The 24,589-nt window shown below is 35.7% G+C and overlaps 1 protein-coding gene across 1 annotated transcript in view; it reads right to left on the bottom strand.

The window, feature by feature from the left end:
* PSMD1 (proteasome 26S subunit, non-ATPase 1) overlaps positions 1-24,589 on the bottom strand; it is an 81,654-nt gene that overhangs the window by 53,014 nt on the left and 4,051 nt on the right. Inside the window, exons 2-16 of the mRNA XM_086335730.1 lie at positions 24,320-24,363; positions 23,613-23,686; positions 23,256-23,425; positions 20,043-20,248; positions 16,738-16,881; positions 14,406-14,632; positions 13,006-13,066; positions 11,821-11,949; positions 10,300-10,388; positions 9,749-9,827; positions 8,980-9,153; positions 7,278-7,389; positions 6,520-6,716; positions 5,154-5,249; positions 3,101-3,165 (exon numbers count right to left, since the gene is read on the bottom strand). Of these exons, the coding sequence (XP_086191856.1) occupies positions 3,101-3,165; positions 5,154-5,249; positions 6,520-6,716; positions 7,278-7,389; positions 8,980-9,153; positions 9,749-9,827; positions 10,300-10,388; positions 11,821-11,949; positions 13,006-13,066; positions 14,406-14,632; positions 16,738-16,881; positions 20,043-20,248; positions 23,256-23,425; positions 23,613-23,686; positions 24,320-24,363 (1,867 nt within the window). The remainder of the gene's footprint in view (positions 1-3,100; positions 3,166-5,153; positions 5,250-6,519; positions 6,717-7,277; positions 7,390-8,979; positions 9,154-9,748; positions 9,828-10,299; positions 10,389-11,820; positions 11,950-13,005; positions 13,067-14,405; positions 14,633-16,737; positions 16,882-20,042; positions 20,249-23,255; positions 23,426-23,612; positions 23,687-24,319; positions 24,364-24,589) is intronic.

Raw genomic sequence — 24,589 nt, forward strand, 5'->3', positions numbered from 1 at the left:
GAATACCATGGACAAAGGAGCCTGGTGGGCTATAGACCACAGGGCCACAGACATGACTGAGTAACTAACACTTTCACTTTCACTTTAGTTAAATGCAGCCACAATTTTGCACTGATCAGGAAACTGTCTTGATGAAAGGGGGTCGGGAAGAGACTATCTGGATATCACACAAAAGAACTGGATCTTGGAATTACAGCTCTTTGTTAAATGGCTCATACCAGGCATTTACTGAGCAGAGGCAGGTTTCCTAGAGGAAGAAAAAGCAAATGAAAACAGTCTTGGGTACATGAACCTTGTGTTTCTCAAAGAGCATGTGTAAACTAGAGGCATGGGACTTTAATCCAGGAACCTAAACTTTAATGAATTTGTAAATAAGATCATGGCTGCCCAAGCTTGCTCAAAGAGTTGGTTGAACTTCTGGCACAGAATTTTTTATTCATCGGTTTGTCATTTTAACTTGCACTGCCAGACGTGGAACAAATCCAGTCTGTGCCATTTACTAGTTATTAATAATTTGAGAACTTGGTTTTAACTGCAGCACCTTAGACAAGTTGATTACGTTTAATTTTCTTCATCCATGAAGTTTTAGATAGAAGCATTCCTAACATCTTTTATAGTTTCTACTTCTTATAAGAATCATATTATGAAGGAAACACACACACAACAAAACCCTGAATGGCCTTTTAGAAATAAAAAACACATAATTCATTAGCTGGATCTGAGAATTCTTAGCAAAGCCTAAAAGCAGCTCAGGGAAGACATCTGCTGCTGAAACTGGGAATTGAGCACATGTGTGAGCTACAGTAAATACAAGAGCAGAAATGAATTTTGTTAATTAGAGATCAAAGCATGCTCAGGTTAAAAAAGGGAAAAAAAAAACAGTTTTCATGAAAACTCAACTTCCTGTGTGGCAGAATATACACACGAGGTGACTGAGTTACATGATATAAAATATAAAGTGACTAATAGGAAGAATTAGTAGCCGATAATGAATAAATAAAGGAAGAGACCTTGATGAGTAAGATTCTTTATAAGTTACTAAGGGTAACCAATAGTTACTAAGGGTACACCTAAAAGAATATATTTCTCATATGAAAATTATCTTTTCATAAAAAAACCCTCCCTGAAAGGCAAAAGTAAAACCATTAATTTTTGTTTTTAAATTGTGTCTAAGCTTAGAGCAAAAATAAGGAAAGGTTAGCATCACAGATTGGCTACAATGATATGCCAAAGACAACAGGAAGGAAACAGTACTACACAGCTTCTATTCTGCTTCCATCTTTTGTCTCAAGAGAATGATTTTTAGACCAGAAAAAGTAATGTTAAAACTGATCAAAATGTAAAATAGGTGAAGAGACTGGCTACCTTAAATGGGTTCAAGTCTCTAAGCTAAATGTCTCACATCCCTGAAACAGAACCTGTGAATATAATTATAGAACCATCGCTGACAAATCTGAGGAAAAACAGAAAATGGCAAAGGTACAAAAGGACTGTAAGTGGCAAATATCCTAACGTTCAAAAAGAGAAAAAAGGGATGGGAATCAAGAAATTTAAACTGTGGAGTCTGTTGTAGATCTTCTGAAAAAACGTGGAATAGCTTAATACAAATAGGTTTTATCAGATCTTAGAAAAGAAATCAATGAACACCTGATACTTCTATGAATCTACTAAAATCAGTAATAACCAATTAATCACATACTCTGTTTTAGAGGTACCAGACTAGTTGTTTTGTCACTAAGTTGTATCCAACTCTTTTGCGACCCCATGTACTGTAGCCCTCCAGGCTCCTCTGTGCATGGAATTTCCCAGGCAAGAAAACCAGATCTGTATAAATACCACAGGATTTAGTGAAATCTCTCCAGTGTTTTTGTGAACAAGCTGGACAAATGAGGGTTAGAGGATAATACACTGAAGGAGATTAGTATTTTGTTAAACAACCTCCTTCAACAAACTGACTGGTGAAAGGAGAAACCTATTAGCATGCTTATATGGATCTGAGCTTTGCTGTTTTAGCCAACATTTTTATCCAAAATAGGAAAAAAGTATTTACTGTCTACACTAAATGGCTAACTTTCTATCTTGCATCTTAGAGAAGGTCCTCTAACCAGTTCAATGGATGCTGAACGAATATTTGTTGGAAAAAATATATATGTATAAATATTATTTGTTGAATTACATTACAATCTTTACAACAAAGGTTTATTCCAGGAACTTGGGGTAGAAAATCTGTACCAGAGATTAAAAGAACACGAAACTCATCTTACTTGTTCCTTCAGATTCCCATCCCTACATTATGGTGCAATTTCATCACAATATCCAAAAAAAGAATATCCAATATCCAGCCAAAAAAAGAGCTGAAAGAAGTACTTTTAATCTTCCTGTGTTGCACTTTAAAGTACCTTAGTGAAAAGAAACTATGTGAGATCAGACAGCAGAACTATTTTAAGAGGTGTTATTGCACCTACTGCCACTATTACAATTGCTACTACCCACACCCACTTGACTAGCACTTACTAGTGCCAGATACCATTCTAAGGGCTTTAGATATATTAACTCACTTAGTTGTCAAAAAACAGTCTTAGATACTATTACTCTACCTCTTTTACAGAATTTTACAGATGAGGAGTCTGAAATTCAAAGAGGCTAAGTAACAAGCTCTAAGTCACTCAGACTTTGAGTGACTCAGTAAGTGGCAGAGCCAAGATTCAATTCTGGCAGGTTGGTTTCAGAGTGTGTCCCCTGGATCACAACCATACTATAATGCCACGGGCATCTCCACATCTGCAAATTGTTCACTCTTCTGCATTTTAACGAAGCCTATTACTTTTCAGTCTCATTAAAGAGCTTCAAGAACTCTATAAGCCTGTGTGAAAGACAGCATCCCATTTGAATTACCAAATGAGAAGAGGACTGCTACTTCTCAAATAGCATCCCAATCTCTCAAAACATACTGGCTTCTTTTTCAGAGGAACAACACTAACTTTATTATTAAATGGTCCACATTCTGAACCTAGATAGATTTCTCAGAGAGTCAGTTACTGTGTAACTACCAATTACAAATAGAAATGGAATATAAACAGAATCAAAACTTAGAAATTACCTGAAGAGAATGAACCCAAGTGATTCTACTGCTGCCCTCCTGACGTCATCATTAACATCGCTTACCTAGGAAAAATTTCAAAGGATGATTATATACTACATGCATTCTATTACTACAATCATTGTATTGCATGCATTCTATTACTAGAATAAACTGATATGAGTGGCCCACATCATTTAAATGTAAATTAGATCTCATTTGTATATTACCCTAGCTATCTTCCTATTCACAGTTTCACTTTCAGCAGTTTCAGTTACCCACAATCAACTGTGGTCTGAATTTATTTATCTGGAATGGAAATTTCCAGAAATAAACAACTCACAAGTTTTAAACTGCATGCATTCTCAGTATCGAGATGAATTCTCATGCTGTCCCACTCTGTCCCAACTGGGATATAACCCTTTGGTCAGTGTATCCAAGCTGTATTTGTTATTCACACACCAGTCACTTAGTTACCCACTCATTTATCAGATCCACAGGGTTTTACAGTGCTTATATTCAAACAGGGTTTCCTGGTAGCTCAGCTGGTAAAGAATCTGCCTGCAATGCAAGAGACCCTGGTTCGATTCCTGGGTTGGGAAGATCCCATGGAGAAAGGATAGGCTACCCACTCTAGTATTCTTGGGCTTCCCAGGTGGCTCAGCTGGTAAAGAATCCACCTGGGTTCGATCCCTGGGTTGGGAAAATCCCCTGGAGGAGGGCATAGCAATCCACTCCAGTATTCTTGCTTGGAGAATTCCTAGGGACAGAGGGGTCTAGTGGGCTGCAGTTCATAGGATCACAAATAACCTCTAGTTTACTTAATAATGGTTACTTAAAAGTTTATTATTGTTTACTTAATAATGGCTAAGTTTATTTAGTTCTTACATTATTTAATTTACTTAATAATGGTTTACTTAATAAAGGTTATATTAGTTTACTTAATACTGGCCCCAAAGCACAGAAGTAGTGATACTGGCAATTCAAGTATTCTCTTACTATGCCTAATTTATAAATTAAACTTTATTACAAGTATGGATATATATCTGTATATGAAAAAACATAGTATGTTTCAGTACTATCCATGGTTTCAGGCATCCATTGGTTGTTTAAGAACATATATCCATGTATAAGGCAGGCAGACTACTATATTCCTCTATTAGAATGTCTTACCCAAATTTAGAAAGATTCATCTGAGAATTTCTTCATTTCAAGACTTAAAATCCTTTACAGCTTGGTGAAGTTTAAGATTCAGGGATAGTTTTAAAGATTATTTCAGCTGTACTATAGCATTTGTGGCCCACACCAAAAATCTAATCGTTTCTTCATTGTTGTTTAAAAAAAAATATGCCCTAAACTTAAGCAAAAGACAAACATCTAGAACATACCACATGTTGCACTGATAAATAATAAATTGCTAATAAATACTGTGTGATGTGAACATCTCTAGGAAGAAAAAAATATTAACAGTATTAAACCCTTTCTTGCATGGGAAGGTGACCTTGGGTCTACCTTCTCCCAGCACCAAGATGGTAGAAACGTCCTGGGTGAAGACATAGGGAATGTCCACTGTGTCATCAGACAACATTATTGGAAAACTACACCTGAATTGGGTGACTATGAGTGGAAAAAGCCTACTGGAAAACATGGACATTGGCTCTCCTGTGCAGTGTGTCTCCTGTCACAGAGCATGTCCCTCAGGGTTACCTGGAAGCTAACTTCACAGGTAAAAAGAAGTTGTCTCTATTGTTCATCAGATTTCCCTACCCTGGGGTGGCTGCACACATTCACATGGTCTTGTCTCTTACTAACGAGGGTTTCCCTCGGAACAGAGTTCCAGAAGTTGCCCTGAATGACTTTAAGGACTTCTACTCAAATAAGACACACCATTATCTGGAAAAGCTAAGTGACCCTGGTGCTCAGTTATGGCTGACTGTATTCAATGGAAGAGAATATGAATCTGAGACCACTGGTGGTGATTATGTGGTGTGGGTGTTACAGTCATCAACACATTGAGGGTCCATCTGCAAACTTTCCCTTTCATCTCTATACAACAAAGGATTAGAATACTTACAGCAACATGTAGCAGGCGTCGAATAGCTTTGTTGTTACCTGAGCCACAATAAGCCATGGCTACAGTATACATTCCAGATCGTCGAAGAATTGGATCCTAAGAAATAATTCAACATCATCAACTTATTTCAAATAGTAACTTCTTACAGGCTTAGTTGCATCCATAAGGGGAGCTGGTTTTAGGCAGAAAATGAACTAAAAGAGAACCATTTTGTGGTTGGTAGTTTTCTAAATGAATGGGAAAATTAAAGGCTCTAACACAGGAATAACTAACTACTTTTAATTCCCAGTATTCTGTACAACATACCTATGCTGCCTCACACTTTTTAGTATGTATAAACTCAAGCCAACTGCCCTATGTCTTTCATTTGTCAAACAACAAAGAAGCTTGCTATTCTAATTTGCTTTTTACCTTATCACTTAATTCTTGGACACTGAGCTATGAGTGGAAGAGATATGGAGTTTGACAGCTGAGCAAAATAATTAGTAGTTTTATCAATAAACTGTAGCAGTGGATTTTTTTTTATCAGATTACAGAGGACAGTACTGTTTACCACTGTCTACTTACTATATGCAATACAGTAAAAATCGTTTCACTGTTGTAAAAACAAGACACACACACACACACACACACACACATCTTGTTTTTTGTTTTTACAACAGTAAAACCATTTTTACTATATTGTATATGGTAGGTAGACAAGACAGGGGCTTTCCTCGTGACTCAGTTGGTAAAGAATCTGCCTGCAGTGCAGGAGACCTGGGTTCGATCCCCAGGTCAGGAAGATCCCCTGGAGAAGGAAATGGCAACCCACTCTAGTACTCTTGCCTGGAGAATTCCATGGATAGAGGAGCTGGGCAGGCTATAGTCCATGGGATCGCGAAGAGTCAGACACGATTGTGTGACTTTCACTTTTCAGTTTTTCAAAAACAAGACAAAAGGCAAAGGAAAAAAAAACTCATCCAAATAAAAAAGTCCAGAGATGGGCACTGTTTTGTGATGAAAAAACAATGAAGTAAACTTTGTATCCTATTAAATGTTTATGAAATCATGCCCAAAACATTATTTCTAAAATAAATCAACTTACAATTTCTAAAGATCTTTTCTAAATCTGCTTATTTGAAAACCACTGAAGTCTTAATCTCAAATTAGCTCTGCTCACCTCTTCTAATCAGTGTTTTTCTTGCCTAAATTTTATTAGGCTTTATATATCTTTCGAGAAGTTTCATCAATAAATGTACCTAGGAGTTCTGATGGGAATAGAGATAATTTCTAGTCAAGGTTAAGTGTTTCTGTAAATGTTAGATATAATAACTGAAGGGTGAGGAAAAGGAGGGAGAAAAGGATGAATAATATGTGATCTCACCTTATCACGGCAGAGAGATTCAATGAGAGCATCAGCCTCTTCCATCCTCCCGTACATCACTAACGCAATGCCAACTGCAAGACCACGGAGAATCTTCTCATGTTGAGTTTCCTGTGCATAGCCAACCATGTCCTCAATAGCCTGGGCATTTTTAGAGCCCAACATAACCAAACCTAGGGCCAGGCCAGCTGCTTCGCCTAGTGAGTAGGAAGCAAAACATTAAATAATAAGAGTTAAGTATGTAAATAAAACATATTCTACTGGAAGTGCTAACTATTAACAGCTATCAAAATAACCACCAGCTTCTGTAGCATTTTTTCCAAGCCATCAGATATAAAGGAGGATAGTTTATATGGAAGTCCATCCATATATTTATAGCTATTTTCCTTTTAGATTGTGATAGGATATACCATGAAATCCTGCAGTGATTTCAAATGAGATACTATGGCAATATTTTTTTTTCATTATCACCAAGCAGTATAGATAGTCCCAAGATACAAGGAGATCACTCTAATAAATTTCTATTTGCAAAAGTCAGTAATCAGACATACACACAAGATATACTATTTTTAGAAGCCTATATATCATAAAACATATTTTTATACAATGAATTTAATAAATGTGGCAAAAATTAACACCCTTTACAAGTAGAGAAATCTATTAGATTTTTAAGAGACCACAAAATACAAGCAGAAAACAAATGTTACAGTTACATTACTTAATCCTACAGTATGTCATCTTTGGAAAGAATCACTTACCTGTCACAGCATCATCCTGATAGAGGTTTGTTTTTAGCAAATCATACACATCCTGGCGTGCGGTCCCCATGGCAGCCAAACCAAGGCCTAGACTGCCACCATGTCTAACGATCTAGAGAAAAAGCATGGGCTCCATTTATCTGGTACACAGTACTTAAAATCCAACCTTTCATTTTACTTTCAAAATATATTGTGCTGTTGGCATGGAGAGCATTTGGCCTAGTGGATATTATCAAAGGATACAGAGGGTCAGTGGTAACCTCACAATTTCAGTTTCGAAAGAATGCTGCCTGCTGATATAAACTAATGGGGAGTTAAGGAAATGAAAACAAAGTGGAGACAGTACAGCTCTCTTTTAATAAGTTTACACAAGAAGGGAGGAGACAGATGACAACAACTAAGAGAGAGAAGCAACTGCAAGAAAAGAGTCTTTTTAGGATAGGTGAATATGCTTATGAACTGAGGGAGGAAGCACAGAGGAGAAGGAACCTAATGGAACATGGTTATGAAGAAAGTGGGAGAAAATGGTGTCAAGAGCAAAAGTTTGTCTTTATTTGGAGAATATTTGTGTGATGATCTGTTACTTTTGAATGTACAGTATCCTTTTATTAGTGACAGTACCCCAGTCCTGCTTGGGGAATATTCCTCCCTACTGGTTCAAATCTTGGTGAGACTGTCATTGAAAATAAACTCTCATATTCCCCTGGGGAAAGTGTGGGCCTGTGACTCTAGACAGGCCAATCAGATGCTCCTCTGGAATTTTAATCTTTCTTAAGTGGAAGGACCCAAGGACCAAAAACATTTCAAGTTTATTCATCCTGACAGCAGAGCCCCGACGAGACCATTCCATTAGTTCCTATTACCAAGATTCCCAGAATCACCCTGCTTTAACCTTTGTGAGAACTAGTTCACCAGCTTTTCCTTTAATTATATAAGCTAGTTCCAATAAACTCCTTGTTTAAGTTGGTCAGCAGAGGTTTTTGTTGATGGTAATCAAAAAGCTTTATCTGGTAAGAAAATTTTTACCTGAGATCACCAGAAATTTAAGGCAGTGATATCTATAAATTATGTAAGATTTGTGGATAGGGGCATATTAGCTGAGACAGACCATCCTACTGATCTCAGTCTTTTCGCTAAAGTAGGACAAAGTTTTCTGGCTCACTGAGCTATTCTCCCGATAGCTTTCTAATAGAGACTACCCTAACATAAAACTTTAAAAAGTCTAAAATCCTGTCATGGCTCCTCAAAATAAAAACAGGGATGCTTAATAAGTTTTTCTAAAAGAGTTACATTTAAAAATCACCAAAAAGATTACACAAGCAAGAATTCTGACTCCCAAAAGAGTACAGGCAATTTTGGAGGGGCTTTGGTTTCCTATAAAATAACAGAAAATCACTTATGTAACATAACAAGACTCTAAAGTGTCTTACAATGCATACAATGTACATTTTATAAATATCTGATACTTTATTTCACTTTTCACACATAAGGTTTAAGGGACTACAAACACAATTTTAGCTTACAGAGGAGGAGAGGAAATTACCTTTAAAAGATAATATTCTATGAAAACAGTACTTTAGATCTGGGAATGTAGATTTGGGAATCCTACAAGATTTCTTCTATTCACTGAAATAATTTGGCAAATATAATGTTTCCCTCATTCTTAAGTAATGGGAATTTAGTTGTGCATTATAATACTTACGTCATTGCTGGCATTCTTAAGCTGGTTAAGCAGATAGTCAATTATATCACCACCATGATTGGCATGAATGAGACCTAATGCATAGAGACCTCCACCTTCCTGATAGGCTGACCCTGGAGAGGTGTCCTTGGGAAGGTATGTTGCCATTAACTGTAATGCTTCCTTCTCATGACCCTGTAAATGTGAGCCACCACAGAGGTGTCAGTAAAAGAAAGTGAGAGAAACATTTTCTATGACTATTGCTTTTTCTCCAGAGTGAAGGAGGAAGTGGAGTTCTCTTCTAAGCAACTTTATCACTCACAGAAGACAGATTTAAGTGATCCTAAATCACATCTTAGTTAGAAACAAATGCTTCCATTCCCCTCCTCTTTGTTTCATAACATTTCCCCAAATTTATCTTAGACTCTGCAAATAATTATTTCAATTCATCTTTTAAGAAAGGGCTTACTCTTCACACAAAAAAGATTTCTACTTATTAAAAAAAAAACCCACACATCTCTTATTTACTTCATCCTTCCCTGTATAAGGACTGATCTAATTTAACAAAAGGTACTTGTCAATGCATTATAGTAAACATGTTTCTCTATTTTTTGTTGTTGTTGTTGTACTACGTGGCATGTGGGATCTTAATTCCCTGGTCTGTCCACTGAATTGGATGCTCCGAGTCTCAAGCACTGGACTGCCAGGGAAGTCCCGATTTTTTTGTTCCTTAACTCGAGAAAAATTGTTTCTGTTCTGATGCCTGCTCACAGAGACCAGTATATATTACCTTATGAATCACACCCAAACTGGCTGTAGCTGTAAATTTTGCCCAATTAGTGGCTCTGGCTAACCATTCCAAGTTATCTCTGTAAGAAAACAAAATTTAGCAATATTATTAAAATGAATTTCATACAGCTTTTTATAATACTAAAGTCAAAGGTCTAACATTTTTACCTTGAACTGTTAAAAATCATTTTACTTTATGGATTTCAAGTTACTGATGATTCTGTTTTACCTCTTAAGGCCTCTTAATATTCTAAGGACTTTCTAAAAACACATATGTAATTACACTATGAGCAAAAGCAAAATTATATCAAACTTCAGAGGTTAATATATTTCATTAAAAAATCTGTATTCAAGGCAACTAATGAAGAAAATTAATTTTACCTCAAAACACGTAGATAAATGCAATTAAAAAAATTTATAAAATAGCAAAAGTAGAATTTAAAATTTAGGACTGACAAGCAGATAAAGTTCCTCACATCCATGTAATAGTGACAACAGAGTCTCTGTCAGAGACACTTTTAAACTGAAGTGGGAGCCTACGAGTACATTTACCTAAGAAACTGGTCACTGGTAGTGCCGCAGTGCATAAAAGAGTTTGCTATGACAGTTGCTGTATGACAGACAGAATTCCTTACTGCATCCTAAAAAACAAACACAGATATTTATCATTTGTATTCATATAAATGCAAGCTTGCATGTAAACACACAATAAGAAGCACTATTTTGTGGTGAAAACATGAGTAAACTGAATCAGCATTTAAAATATGAATCTTGGAAATTTCTTTATAAAGATTAAATAGCTAGCTTATTAAAAAACAGCAAATCAAAAGTTTTATTTGTGGTCTTAACTTGAGGTCAATAGATTTCAAGTAAGAATTTAATAGTAGATATTCTAATTGTTAGTTTCTAAATAGTTTGCCATTTCTCTTTGATATCCTGCTCAAGGTCTCCAAGAATGGATGTAACTTGAGGAACAATGGTGTACCTCTTCTGGCACTGTACCTCTGGCAGCACCAGAGCAATTCTGTTTAATTCAACTGCACTATAAAGATAAACATCAGAAAACTGTCATAGATGCAAATTTTTCTCTTGCACACTTGTAAAAATTATTTTAAAAATCCAGAGAAGCATGATTACATACACCTCAATCAAACAACTTCATATTAATGAAATAATATATGACTATGTAAAATGACTTTGGGAAAGGATTTGGGTAAATAACACAGGCAAGGCAGGAAGATTTTTCACAGTATGTATCTTTTCATACTAAAATTTTTTTGGAACCAGATGAATAGATTATCTGTTCAAAAATTAAAGTGAACGATTATCAGGATGAATATCTCAGCAAAGGTTACAATACCAAGGTTAAGAACCCCTGTTCTCAAGGACTCTGCAGTTCACTGGGAAAAACAAACACACAACCTGTATTAATGCTCTGATTGTGGTATCTGTCCAAATGCCACATGTACACATTCAAATAAAAGTTAGCTATTACCATATGTAAAGTAGATAGCCAATAGGAATTTGCTATATGTCTCAGGAAACTCAAACGGGGGCTCTATATCAACCTAGAGGAGTGGGATGGGGAGGGAGGTTCAAAAGAGAGGGGATATATGTATACCTTGAAGAAGGAAATGGCAACCCACTCCAGTATTCTTGCCTGGAGAATCCCATGGACAGAGAAGCCTGGCAGGCTACAGTCCATGGGGTCGCAAGAGTCGGACACAACTTAGCAACTAAAACCAAACCATATGTATACCTATGGCTGATTCATATTGAGGTTTGACAGAAAACAACAAAATTCTGCAGAGCAATTATCCTTCAATTAAAAAATAAACAAATTAAAAAAAAAAAACACTAAACTTCCCAGTGACAGACTAACACAAAAAACAGTTCAATCAGTATTAATTCCCTTTCTTCTTCAGTAAGATCAAGTGTCTCTCCCATTGTTTTTTCAAAAATGTATTTCCTTGACAAAATGCAACAAATTATTCAATAAGAAGTATTAAGTACTTATAATCAACAAAGAAATAAATATAAGAAAAAAGCCTCCATTACAGATAAATTTTCTACCTTTGTGTTTTTTAGAATCATGAGATCTGTATTATTGTTTCGTATTAAAAACTGTAGATGTAACTCAATAGCCATTTCACCACTTAGAATTTTAATCATTTTCAAAGTCTGGTCCTTGGGCTCTGGACTCTGCCAAAACAAACAAAAATGAAAATTATTATATTACTGAAATCCAGTAAGCTAATTTTAATAGCCTTAAACCAGTGAAATTCAGTCATACACATAAAAAAACTTAAGCACGCTTCCAATACAAAAAATTTTTAAAAAATCTGTAAGAGTAATGATGATATGCAGGAAGAACTATTTTATACTTAGTCAACTCATAGTTTAGGTGAGAAACTCTCTCTTCAAAATTCAGAAAAAACACTTTTAATCAACACATATATATGATCTCACGAATTACACCAAGCCACCAACACAACTTGTTCCAACCACAAGAAGAGTTGAAATTTATATACCTGATAACCAGAAACCAAAAATTCTGATGTAGGACACATTACATCCAACAGAAAAAGCACTTTTAATCAACACATATATATGATCTCACGAATTATACCAAGCCACCAACACAACTTGTTCCAACCACAAGAGTTGAAATTTATATACCTGATAACCAGAAACCAAAAATTCTGATGTAGGACACATTACATCCAACAGACTACTGCTCTAATCCTTGCCTCACTCGTAAGTACACTATGAATATTAAAAATAAAGACAACTAAATTGTCCTCTGTCTCTACAAGTTGCCATTTATTTGTTAGAGGCCATAGTTTTTTTCTCACGCTATGACATATAATTCAGAGTTATTCTGAACAGAGTTCATTCTTTGGTACGGATCTGGGGACTTGATTTCTTCTAAGGCAAGTGTTTTCTGGGATCAATCTTTTGCTTTTTGCCTGTGCTGTGCAGCCTGTGGGATTTTAGTTCCCCACTCAAGCAGGGAATGAACTCAGGCCCTCAGCAGTGAAAGCGCCAAGGCCTAACCCTGGACCACCAAGGAATTTCCTGAGATTAATTTTTAAAATTTTACTTTTTATACAAAGTCTACTTTTATAAAATAACTTTGATATCAAACTTATTAATAAACCTCCATAAAAACAGGTATGTAACACTTTTAAGTAATTTACAATATAGTGTGGAAATCTATGTTTAAATGGAAACCTCAACTTCAAAAAGCACACTTACCACTTCTGGCGTCTTTCCTACAAGTACACTACCTGTCTTTTCTTCCGTTTCCATCGAGTCACTAAAACGAAGAGAACCAACAGTTATCAGTATGATAAATCTTTTCTGAATGGTATGTGTGGGTGACTTTTTCTCTTTCCTTTTAATCAAACGGAAGATCTGAACCATGTCCATAAGAAGTATTTTGCAAGGAAAAAACACTAAATAACTTTTAAAGTACTGCTGTTAAGAAACAGAAAAGACTGTAAAATAAGATGGAGGCAGTTCAGTTACCAAATTTCCGCCAGATAATTTCATAAAACACGCAAAGCAACTAACTAGGTTAGCAAATAAAAAGGACAATAAATACAACGAAACCAGGGGACAAAGTATCTCCCAGATTCCCAAAACAGAGCCACCACCACCGGCCACAAAACCAGTCTGAAGTAAAGCAGTCAGAGCTCCAACAACTCTTAAAACCGACCGGCCAACACTCTCTTCTAGGTCAAAGCAAAACACAAAAGAGAAAATGCTGGGCACAGAATTCAAATTAAGAAAGCAGAAACGAGGGAAAAAGAAGGCCAAAATGAACGTGAGAAAGGAAACAGAGCCAGGAGATCTCACAACATAAGACACCATTCTGTTTAAAACTCCACAACACAACAGAACAGGAAGTTCTAGAAACTATCCTAAACAAGCCTCCTTTGTAAATACTTAGGAAAACTAATTTCAGTACAGATAAACTACAGGTTATAAAAGAATATTACTATAAAAAAATTTACTCAACCCACTAAATGACTTAAGTAAGGTTGTGGGATTCAATTTTAATATACAACAATCAAGTATAATTCTACATATTAGCAATAAGCAATTTAAATTGAATTGAAACTTAAACATAGCACTTACAATAGTATCAAAAGACATAATATACTTAGGAATAACTTTAGGGGAAAATGTACAAAAGTCCTGTACCAAAATCTACAAAATAATGTTGAGAAAAATTTTTTAAAAACCTAGATAAATGAAGATTACTGGATTATAATAATTTTTATCAGTTCTAATAAAAGCATAAAAAAGCTAAGGATGTTTCTACCTGTAAAATATCTAACCAAACACCTAAAATCTAGCCCAACCTACCCTACCTGAGATTTTTAAATTTACTTGATAAGAAAGCATGCAGGACCCACATCCGCCCCATCAGACAACCACTTTCATTGTTTCCAGGAGGGTCCATTTTTTTTTCATTTTCCTTAATGTGCCCAGCAGAGTGCAAAACACAGCAATAGTCTTCTTAAGAGTTTACAATCTATGAAACCTAATGATATTTATTCTTAGACTATGTTGTCTAGAAATACTCTATCTACTCCCCAAATAAGATAAAGATAGCTGGATTAGTTCTATGCAGAAACAGATAGGCGTACCTTTCTCTCTCTGATCCTGGAACAGTGCCTGTGTTGGTGGACCCAGGCACAGAAGCAAGAGGGGTGCCAACAGTTCGAAGATTCTGGATTACGGATGACAAAAACTGCTGGCTAGCACTTTCATACAAATCAAAACAAATCTGATAGGCCATCAGGAGGTTGTCTTCCTTTACCAGTTTTTCTAAGATATCACTCACGGCCTGAGGATCATCTAAGAAAATTAGGCACTGAAACACAGATAGAGAACAATTACATAGTAATCGAAAATTTTGCTCTGTAAGATACTTAAAGAGTTACAGTCAACAACACGGGAAACCATAAATAAAAGTGAAGGCAAACTGCAGCAAACTAACTATCTAGTCTAATAATAGCATTCCACTTTTCATCCTGGCACCAGAATTTTCCTGAAAGTAGAATCTGCCTCCTATAAGAAAGTCCATACAAGTTATGCTCACGGCTCCTAATACTGTGCCTGGCAATTAGCAATACTTAATAACTGGTTGGTGAATGAATCCTGACTTCTTTAAAACTTACTCATAAATCACTATCAAGTGCTCTTGATAGTGATTTAGAAGCAAACAAAACTTCTAATTTCTGCTTTACCATAAACTGTAGGAGCCATTCATTTATTCATTCATAACGCACTGCATTGTGCTGGGCTAGGACAAGAGGCACTAACATGAACATTCAGAAGCATTTCTCTTACTACTCTTATGATCTGCCACATGTTTTAACAAAAGCCATCCAATAAACTTAGGATATTTAAGAGTTCAATTTAAAATTTGTTTTAAATAGCAAATAACTCAATTTCAAAATGAACACATTAATCAAAATTATTATAAACTAAGAACAGGAAATTATGGAAACAAAATAAATGACCAATAACACGAGACTGGATAAAAAAGGCAAAGAACACCCACTGAATGACTACTGCATAATCAAGAAAGAGTTCGTACAAGAGTTTGTGAAGAGTTAAAACATGGAAAAAACATTAAACTGAAGGACATATATAATTGATAGTTTGCTTCCAGGTAAGGGAACTTGGAAGCCAAAGGGAGAAGTGGCAGGAAGACTTTTAACTATATACCCCTTGGTCCTTCATGAATTTTGAGTCATGTGAACGTAATATCATCTGTTCAAAAATAAATTTTAAAAACGTAAAATTCAAAAAATATTTTTTCAGGGACAAGGAATAAAATACTAAAATAAATAAAATTACTTCTGGGAAATAAAACTGAAATACACTGAGAAAAGAAGGCAAAGGACTATCGTTTTTCATGTAACTTTTAAAAAAACACGTAAGAAACTATTAAAAACTATTTAGAAGCAAACAAAACTCAAAAAAAAAACTATATAGAGAAAAGTGAAAGGAAATATACTAAAATGTTAGTAGACTTCAAGTGACATAAAGGTGGATATTTTTCTTCCAACTTTTTCTGTGTTTCACACTTGCTTTAAAAAGCATCAAAAGGTATACATAAAACCAATGAGCAACAGAGTTCAGAGAACTATATTCACTATCTTGTAATAGCCTATAATGATTTTTTTAAAAAGCATTCAAAAAAGGATGCATTAATCTAAATTTTAAATATGTATAGAGGATAGAAACACATATTGAGAATACATTATAGTGAACAAATAAAAAAATGTGTGATAAAATGCTATGCTCTAAGCAGAATACAGAAATTTACAGTGTGGTAACTGTTGAAAAGCAAACTGAGCATTTCCAGTCAATAAAAATACAATCCAGTCATTGAGAAGAATGACGTAGCTCCATATGTTTTTGGAGGAAAACATCTATGAATCTTTTAACTGGGAAAATGCCCAGGGAAAGAGATAGATACAGATTTCATTTTATATATTTTCTGTACTGTCTTAATTTCTTTTTAATTAGGCAAGGAAATCCATACATTAAAAGAAAGAAAATACTCAAAGGTCCTGGTTGTGTTTGGGAAATGAAACCAATGATAATTTTTATACGTGAAATTCTTTTAGAATGACATAACATAGGTACTGTTTTTATCTTTATTTTTTCTTCTATTTATTTTTTTTTAACCTCATTTCCAAAAACTTCCTTAAATGCCTGGATTATTTTCAAAATAAAAAAAAGAACACAAGGAATACATTATAACAAAATAGCTTTTTAGTTTTGAGAACTTCAGGTTTTTTAATCAGTAAAGCAGAACATAAATACACAACTTATCTTCACAGGGCTGTTGTAAAGATCAATTGACAGATATATGTATGAAATTACAGTGATGTGATGAGGTACACACATGAGGTAGTGAGGCATTACCCAGCAATACAGTGTAAAATAATACAATGTTATTACCTGACAAACATTGATGAAATCAGGTTTCTCTAAATTCATGTAGATTTTAACTAGGACTCTCAGTACTTTATTCCGAAACTGTTTATTCTGCATTAAAGACATGCAGAGCTTCAAGCTATAAGCCAGCATTCCTGGGACATCATTCTGAAAGACATAATTTGAAGAGACATCATTATCTAGTTACTGAAGCATGTTTATTTAGAAATCAAATTATTTAAATCAATATTCTTTAGTCATTCTAGGCAGCTAAAGCTTTATTTGCTACTTAAATAAAATTTAAAATTTTTAACTATTTTAGATGAAAATCTTAAAAGAAAATTACCTATTTCCCCGTCTTCATGAAAAAATGGGTTGAAAACAAATATTTAGTGCTCATCCAGAATCATCACTATATGAACACAGTATACTATAACAGAGTGGTGCTGTTAATTATTATAAAAAGATCTACACAACTGTCCATATACCAAGCAGACAACCTAGCTAATCCTCAGGATTTATCGCCTATATTCAATGACCAGGAACACAAGACGATAGAAATGCTCTCTAGCTCTGAGTGACTCAAGCTTTGAGTGCTGTCACATCTAACTGGCACTCTCCTGAGGAAGTTTTGACTCCTGATTATTTATGTTTACCTTGTGGTTCTTCAAAGCATGCCTGAATTTTGAGATACCAACCTATAAAAGTTCTTCAGCATAAACAAGCATGCTGAAGAGCTACAGGAGTATTTCTCAAAAATGGAGTTGAGAAATGTAAAATTCAAAAAAATTCACTAATTCAGAAAGACTTCCGTTGTGCATCCCAATATTCATAGCAGTGTTATTAATAATAGCCAAGATATGGAAGCAACTTAAGTATCCATCAACAGATGAATGGATAAAGATATGTGTGTGTACATACATATGCATACACACACACATATATATGCACACACACATATGTATATATACAAGGGAATGCTACTCAGTCATAAAAAAGAATGAAATTTTGCCATTTGCAGCAACGTGGATGGATATGGAGGGCACTATGCCAAGTAAAATAAAGTCAGATAGAGAAAGACAAATACCATATGGTATCACTTATACGTGGAATCTAAAAAACACAACAAAATAGTGAATAAAATAAAAAACAAAAGCAGACTCACAGATATAGGGAACAAACTAGTAGTTATCAGAGGGGACAGGGAAGGGGGAGGGGTGGTAGAAGAGTAGGGGATTAAAAAGGGTTAATACAGGATTATATAAAAAGCATGCAAAACTTTTGAAAAGCTGTAAATTGCTATAGAATTTAAAGAAAGTTAACATTCAATGATAAAACAAAATTTATTTTGTAAGCAAGTTGTGACAAATCTGCACACATAATGAAATCAACTTAAAAGACTAACATTTTTCAAAAAAATGAAGTACAATTTTAAAATACCATGATTATATCACAAGCAGAAAAAGTAGGTATTATTTCATCTTATGGGCTTCCCTGGTGGCTCAGACAAAAAGAATCTGCCTGCAATGAGGGAGACCTGGGTTCTGTCCCTGGTTTGGGAACATCCCCTAGAGGAGGGCATGGCAACCCACTCTAGTATTCTTGCCTGGAGAATCCCCATGGACAGAGGAGCCTGGAGGGATACAGTCCATGGGGTCACAGAGAGTCGGACACAACTGAGTGACTAAGCACAGCACATTTCATCTTAAGTTACATCTATTAATACATGTCGGAGAAGGCGATGGTACCCCACTCCAGTACTTTTGCCTGGAAAATCCCATGGACAGAGGAGCCTGGTAGGCTGCAGTCCATGGGTCGCTAAGAGTCGGACATGACTGAGTGACTTCCCTTTTACTTTTCACTTTCACGCACTGGAGAAGGAAATGGCAACCCACTCCAGCATTCTTGCCTGGAGAATCCCAGGGACGAGGGAGCCTGGTGGGCTTCCGTCTATGGGGTCGCACGAAGTCGGACACGACTGTAGTGACTTAGCAGCATTAATATATGCATATGAGCATTGGGAGACAAAGTAAGATGTACTTCTTACTTTGCTTTACTCTTTTTTTAAACACTTATCACCTCTTTACCTTACAGGGAATAGGTGTCACTGCCGGTTCCCCTAGTGGATTATTCCATTTGAGCAGGAACTTTGTTCCTTGCTTCCCACTGTTATCTCCATTGCCGAGAACAGTGTTGAATGAATACAAACAAGTATTTTAGTTCTAGTCACCTGAAGACAAGGAGTAACTGCACAAAAATCAAACAGCAAAATAAGGGCCATTCTATGACACTGGGCCATTCATATATTTACACTTATTTAAACAAATCTTACCACTGCTGCTAAATGCTGCCTTAGGCTTTAGGAACCCAGTGGTAAAAGCACCTGTCCTCAAGTAGGTTCTGATCTGGTGGACCTAGTTGGATCTAGGGGTTGAGGAGGATATGGCTGGCAGGGAGTGACAGAAGGATCTGTAAACAAATGACAGGTGAACTGAACTATGAATCTTGAACAGGAATAAAGCAGGTAAGGAAAAGAAAAGGATGTTTTGCGGAGGGGCAATATTTTTGGTAAGGGGAATGAGGCACGGTCCATCTAGAAAAAGAGACAAAGTCAAGATGGCTGGAGTACAGAGAGCTAGCTCGTGGAGAAGGAAAGAGGGTGAGGCAGGCTAAGTGGGCACTTAACAGATCAATCTTCATTTAACTCAGGCTTGCACCTCTCTGACCACATTGGTTGGTGACTTACAATTGTCATAATTATTGCAAAACACCCCCAAACTAGGAAAGTATAGTTTTAGCCGTAATAAAGGGACTACAATAGTAGCTATCATTATAGTCTTCTTTAAAAGGGCAGAGGATTTCTCTGATGGTCCAGTGGTTAAGAATCTGCCTGCTAATGAAAGGGTCACAGGTTCAATCCCTGGCCTGGGAAGATTCCCCGTGCCTTAGGAGAGCCATGGCCACGTGCCATACTACTGAAGCCTGCACCCTAGAGCCCATGCGCTATAGTAAGAGAAGCCACGGCAATGAGAAGCCCAAGCACAGCAACTAGAGAAAGCCTAATTAAGACAACTTCCCCATGCAAGACCTCAAAGGAATAAAAGTGGTAAGACAAAAGAGGCTATTCAACAAACACAGCCAAAATTCCTTTAAAATACATTAAAAATATAAAAAAGCATATTTTAAAATCATAAAAATAAACTTTTTTCAAAAGAGCATTGCATTTTATTCTAAGCTAGAGTTTCTTCTCACTATAATTTTCAGTTTTAATAATTTGCTCTGCTGATTCTTCATCAATAACAATCTCTAAAGTTGCACCCTCTACCTACCGACTCAAGTATAGTCTTCTCAAAGACGTCCAGTCTTCGTGTTTCCAGAGCAATGCCGATAGCTTGCTTATACTTGTGATCATCTAGACATCTTTGAAACATTTTATTCACAATGCCTTCCAATCTCTGGTCAATTGGTTTTTTTTCTCCTTCGGGCAAATCTGCATTTTCCACACATTGTTTGGTGTAGTGATCAATGCACTTTGCTACAGAGAAAATAAAATAACTGATTACTTTGTAAATTGGGCTGATACTACTAGAAAGGACAATACCTACATTTATCACCATGAAAACTTACGGGATGACTGTGGAGTAATAAGTAAATTTCAAATATTTTAAATGCTAGAAGTTATACCTTCAAACAATACCTCCCTTCATAACAGTTATACTAATTCCATAAGTTGACATTATTTAAAACATTACTATCTTTTTACTGTACTTTGACCAAAATTACATTATTCAACTTGGCCAAGCTGCTTATTTTACAGAGTTGTCTACAAATAGCTGACTGTTTCACTTTTCAAAAAACAAACACTTGCCATTGAGAATATTAACAAAAACCTATTGTAGCAATTATCACGTGGCAATAAATTATCAGTCTTCACATTAATGAAACTATTAGTTCCTTGAGAGTAGAGCCTGCCTTAATCATCTTTGTAGAATAATGGTGAAATGACCTGAAATGTGTCACTGGTCCCAAAGGCAATCCTAAAGAAGATTTCCAAAACCCTTTCCAGCAATCAACTAAAATATTCACTGCCTCAATGTGAGGTAGGGTGAACTTTTCACACATATTTCCCCTCTCCCCTAGAGTATGAAAATTCATGCAGTGGTGCACATGCACTATTTGGCTTTCACATTTCACAATGATTTGGATGAAAGGGGAGGAAGTATCATGTTTACAACTTACACTACTTTACCATCATACCATAAACTTGTTAAGAGCAACCAAAAAGGGAAATTACCCTAAGACTTCTTCCACCTTCATAAGGAAGATAGCCACTCAAGCTAAATGAGATATATAACAGCTGTCCTCTCTATAACTCACTGGCTTGTCACTCTCCATTTCAAAGAGAAAGGTACAAGGACAAGATTAATGAGTTGCAAACTACAGCCTTAGCAAACAGAAATGATTGAACTAGCAGGAAGAACTGCCGATCGACTACAAGGCCCATGTCAATGGGGCTATATTCGGGGGAAGCAGAACACTTTCCTAAACTGGAATATACCAGGTTCAGGATCGATCCAGGAAGAATTAGACAGGTTCAGGTACAGTTAGTAAGAACAAAGTGGCAGTCACAACACAGACCTTAAACAATTTTCATTGCAGAAAATCTTTACCAGGCCCCAACAGGAGCTTTTTGAACCAAATGTAGTTGCGAGGAAACATTACCCCTGTCTCACCAGAGAGGAATCTCAGATTTAATAATGGAGAAAGAAAAATGTTACCTCCTAGTTTCAAATGAGACTCGTGCTCTCACTTACCAGGTATATACTAACTGTAGCCTCATTTCTAGCTAAAGTCTTATTACAATTGGGAGAAAATTTTTAGCCTTGAGTTTTCTGAGTGTACTGTTTATGACATTCATTTAAGGTCCTAGGAAGGTGTTCCTAAATTCTATTTTATGTATCTTTTCACAGATCTCACTGATATTATGAAAAAAAAAAAAAAAAATCCATTCTAATAGTCCCAAGAAAACTAGAAGGGTGAACCCCATTTCTACCTAAAGAAGAGCAAACAGAACTGGTCTACCAGTCAACAATCACCTCTTACAAGCTAAGATTAAGATGATACACAGGAAGGAAGCTGCCACCTCATGGACCAACTGTCCTGATTAAAATCATTTGTAAAATGGTAACATTACAAGCACCTGCAGATCAATGCTGGATAAAATTATCAACACTCATCAAAATAAATTCTTCAAATAAAAGAAAAGAGATAAAAGTATTTAACTCCCCATTCCTAACAATGCAGGGGAAGTGTTCTGGTTTCAAATGATATGGTCTGTTCTTTAAAATAATCTGTTCTTCCCACAGGATTCACAGATGAAAACTCCAATTTAATGAATCCCCAACAACAATAAAGCTTGAAACATCCTCGCACCATCATGGCAAAAAATTTTTAAATGTGAACACAAAATCTTACTACAAACTTCAGGGACATTTGAAAAGTACCCCTTTGGACTCCCTAGTACAGCATTTCCCAATTTCTGAAAGAGAATACCAATTTTCTCCCTTTAAAAGTTCAGGGGAATAATACAGATCTCCTCTTAATCAGGAATTAAAAAAACTAGCTATACTATACACATTTCCAGAAAACACTCTTGGGCTATCTGTAATTATGACCTAAAGCTTGATATTCCTAAAGACATGTCTGAAGGGTACACAATCTCTTCTTTCATCTATTAGAGCAAGTGTTTTCTAACATTTTTAAAGCTACAAAAGCTCAGAACAAAATCTTACAGAGCTGATTCAACTTGCAAGATGGAGAACCCAGAGGCTTGCCTGTGTGCTACCTTCTCACTTCAAAAATACAGAAAAAAATAAGACAACAACGGTTACTAGTAGAAACAATATGGATTTCGTAGAGATTAAGCCTAGATTTTAAATTCTGACCCTCCTATTTAATAACCATGTGTCTTTATCATCTTGAAACCCAAGTTTTCTCATCTTTACAACAGGGTGAGCTCCCCCTTCACAGGAAAGCTATGAATAAACCATGAAATGAAGAATGACCAAGACAGTGCCTAGCACAGTGGAAATACTGAATAATGTTTTCCTGTGCTAGAAACAGTTCTATAAATTGCTATCATTTAATTTCTGTTATTCACAATAACCTGATTAAATTTTTTTGTATAAGCATATGCCCACTGGAAAAGAGATGACCATAACCACTGAGATAACTAACTTTGCCTTAAGTCAGCTGTTTCTGAATAATTTCTTAGTCACTCTTAAAATATTTTGTGAGGTGAGTGCTTTCATTAATAATTACTGTTATTGATGTTACTGTTTATTATGATAAATAACAGCACAGAATTCTAAGGCAGATCTAAAAACTCAAGTCTGCATAAGATTATTGTAGAAAGATTATGAACTTTCATTAAAATGAAACGTGCCAACATCAAAGAGTAATTCAGGGGGGAAAAATGCTATATGTAGGAGAGCAAGAAAGAGGCCAACAATATAAAGCCTTACTAGATGGAAGATAATTACCTATAATAGTTTCCACATATTCAGAGTTATCATTGACATTGAAGAGGTCACCTGCTCCAAGTGCATAATTCAGAGACTCCTCAAAAGCCCCCAGGTGATAAAATACTTTAGATGCCACTAAGGCCGCAAACTGCCGACTCCGGAACCCTTCATCTTCATACAAAACTTCTCTGAAAGAAATTAGGAAGTATAGGCCTAGTTCAAACTGTGGTTCTCTTTAAAAATTCCAAATCTATATACTCAAGTCACAATTTAGTGGCAGCAAATTTCTAAATGAATTTATAAATCACAAGACCCACATCCATGGATAATTAAGGTTGATCTACTTTATTCCAATTAATAGAAACAAATTCTTACATTTTGTCTACAGACTCAGAAATTTCTGCCCAGAAGTCATTGACAACTGCATTCAATTTGTGTAGTGCAAATTCCTGTAGAAGATAAAACCAAAATTTGATTTTGAGACAGGCTTATCATTATATTTCCTTAAAAAAAAAAGGCAAACAAATCAATGGCCAAATTTTAAGTCATATTTACTAAAAGTTTTAATCTATGACAAATATAAAAGTTTACCAACTAACTTACATTTTCTCTTTGGCTTGCATACTTCCTTTCTGTTTTCAGTCATAGAACATGAGACTAGCCATATAATGTCACTCCTTATCATACTGAACATTTTTATTCTTTGACAGTATGTGTAAGATTGACTCTAGGTTGCTGGTTTGGATATAAATGAATTCAGGTGCCTAGAGCCAACTAAAGTATATTTAAAATTCTTGTCGTATGAAAAAAGTTTTAAAATATGTGATTTCTGTTGATATAGAAAATTGGAGGGGGGTTGGTTTCTAGGTACCATACTGAGATTTATTTGCCTCAGCTTTGCTAAACTCTAGGGAAAACCAACTGTTGTTGCCAAAACACTGTCTTCTGGGTCTAGATTTCAATGAGTGGTTATAGACTGGGTACGATGCTATTTTAAATGATGGAATATACACAAATATCAATATAGCCAAACAGTTTCAAAGCACAAATATTAAGCCCAGTTAATTTTCTTCAACTCATACCTTAAGCTGTGGTTCTTCTTCATCCAGAAGAGAAATAATTCCAGCTACAAGACAAAAGGTAGACTGTGATTAATTTAGTTGCTCAGCTGTGTCCAACTCTTGTGACCTGATAGACTGTAGCCCGCCAAGCTCCTCTATCTATGGGATTCCCCAAGAAAAAATACTGAAGTGGGTTGCCATCTTCCAAACCCAAGGATCGAACTGGGGTCTCCTGCATTGCAGGCAGATTCTTTACCAACTAAGCCACCAGGGAGGCTATATATTGTGATT

Source organism: Bos grunniens, chromosome 2, assembly GCF_055505025.1.
Source record: "Bos grunniens cultivar Pamir isolate PY7600 chromosome 2, Bosgru_T2T1.0, whole genome shotgun sequence".
Lineage (NCBI taxonomy): Eukaryota > Metazoa > Chordata > Mammalia > Artiodactyla > Bovidae > Bos > Bos grunniens.